Source organism: Sinocyclocheilus grahami, unplaced genomic scaffold (genome assembly GCF_001515645.1).
Source record: "Sinocyclocheilus grahami isolate Dianchi unplaced genomic scaffold, SAMN03320097.WGS_v1.1 scaffold6070.1, whole genome shotgun sequence".
Lineage (NCBI taxonomy): Eukaryota > Metazoa > Chordata > Actinopteri > Cypriniformes > Cyprinidae > Sinocyclocheilus > Sinocyclocheilus grahami.
Genome location: NW_015510593.1, coordinates 11,397 through 11,807, shown reverse-complemented (window position 1 = coordinate 11,807; position 411 = coordinate 11,397). Strand labels below are relative to the sequence as shown.

At 35.8% G+C, this 411-nt stretch overlaps 1 protein-coding gene across 1 annotated transcript in view; it reads right to left on the bottom strand.

Moving 5' to 3' along the window:
• Positions 1-171: 171 nt before the first annotated feature.
• The window catches only part of LOC107577442 (metal transporter CNNM3-like), a gene marked incomplete at its 3' end in the record, with an annotated part of 6,388 nt that continues 6,148 nt past the window's right edge, over positions 172-411 (bottom strand). Inside the window, exon 4 of the mRNA XM_016263519.1 lies at positions 172-268. Coding sequence (XP_016119005.1) covers positions 172-268 — 97 coding nt within the window. The remainder of the gene's footprint in view (positions 269-411) is intronic.

Here is a 411-nt window from a genome sequence, read left to right as displayed (position 1 = left end):
CCCGTATAGTCCTTATGCTTTCAAAACACAAGGCAGTTTACAAGCAGAACTCACAGGAATGTCTTTGACTGTGTCATTTTTAAGCCAACATTCATGAGTCAACTGTGATAAAAATGATTCATTTGGATTGGATTTGGGATTATCATAAAATCACATACTGCCGGGACAAACCTGAGGAGGGAGCTGTGAGCGCTGAAACGCCGTAGTAGGTGAACGCACCATTATCAAACTTCAAACCCTCTTTCCCGATCTCCACCTCCACACGGCCCTACACACAAACATCACAAAAACATCTAAGAAATACACTCATTTTATTTTATAATTCAAAATATACATTTCAATTAATATAAAATATAGATTACATTTTATAGTATATATATATATATATATACACACACACACACACACACA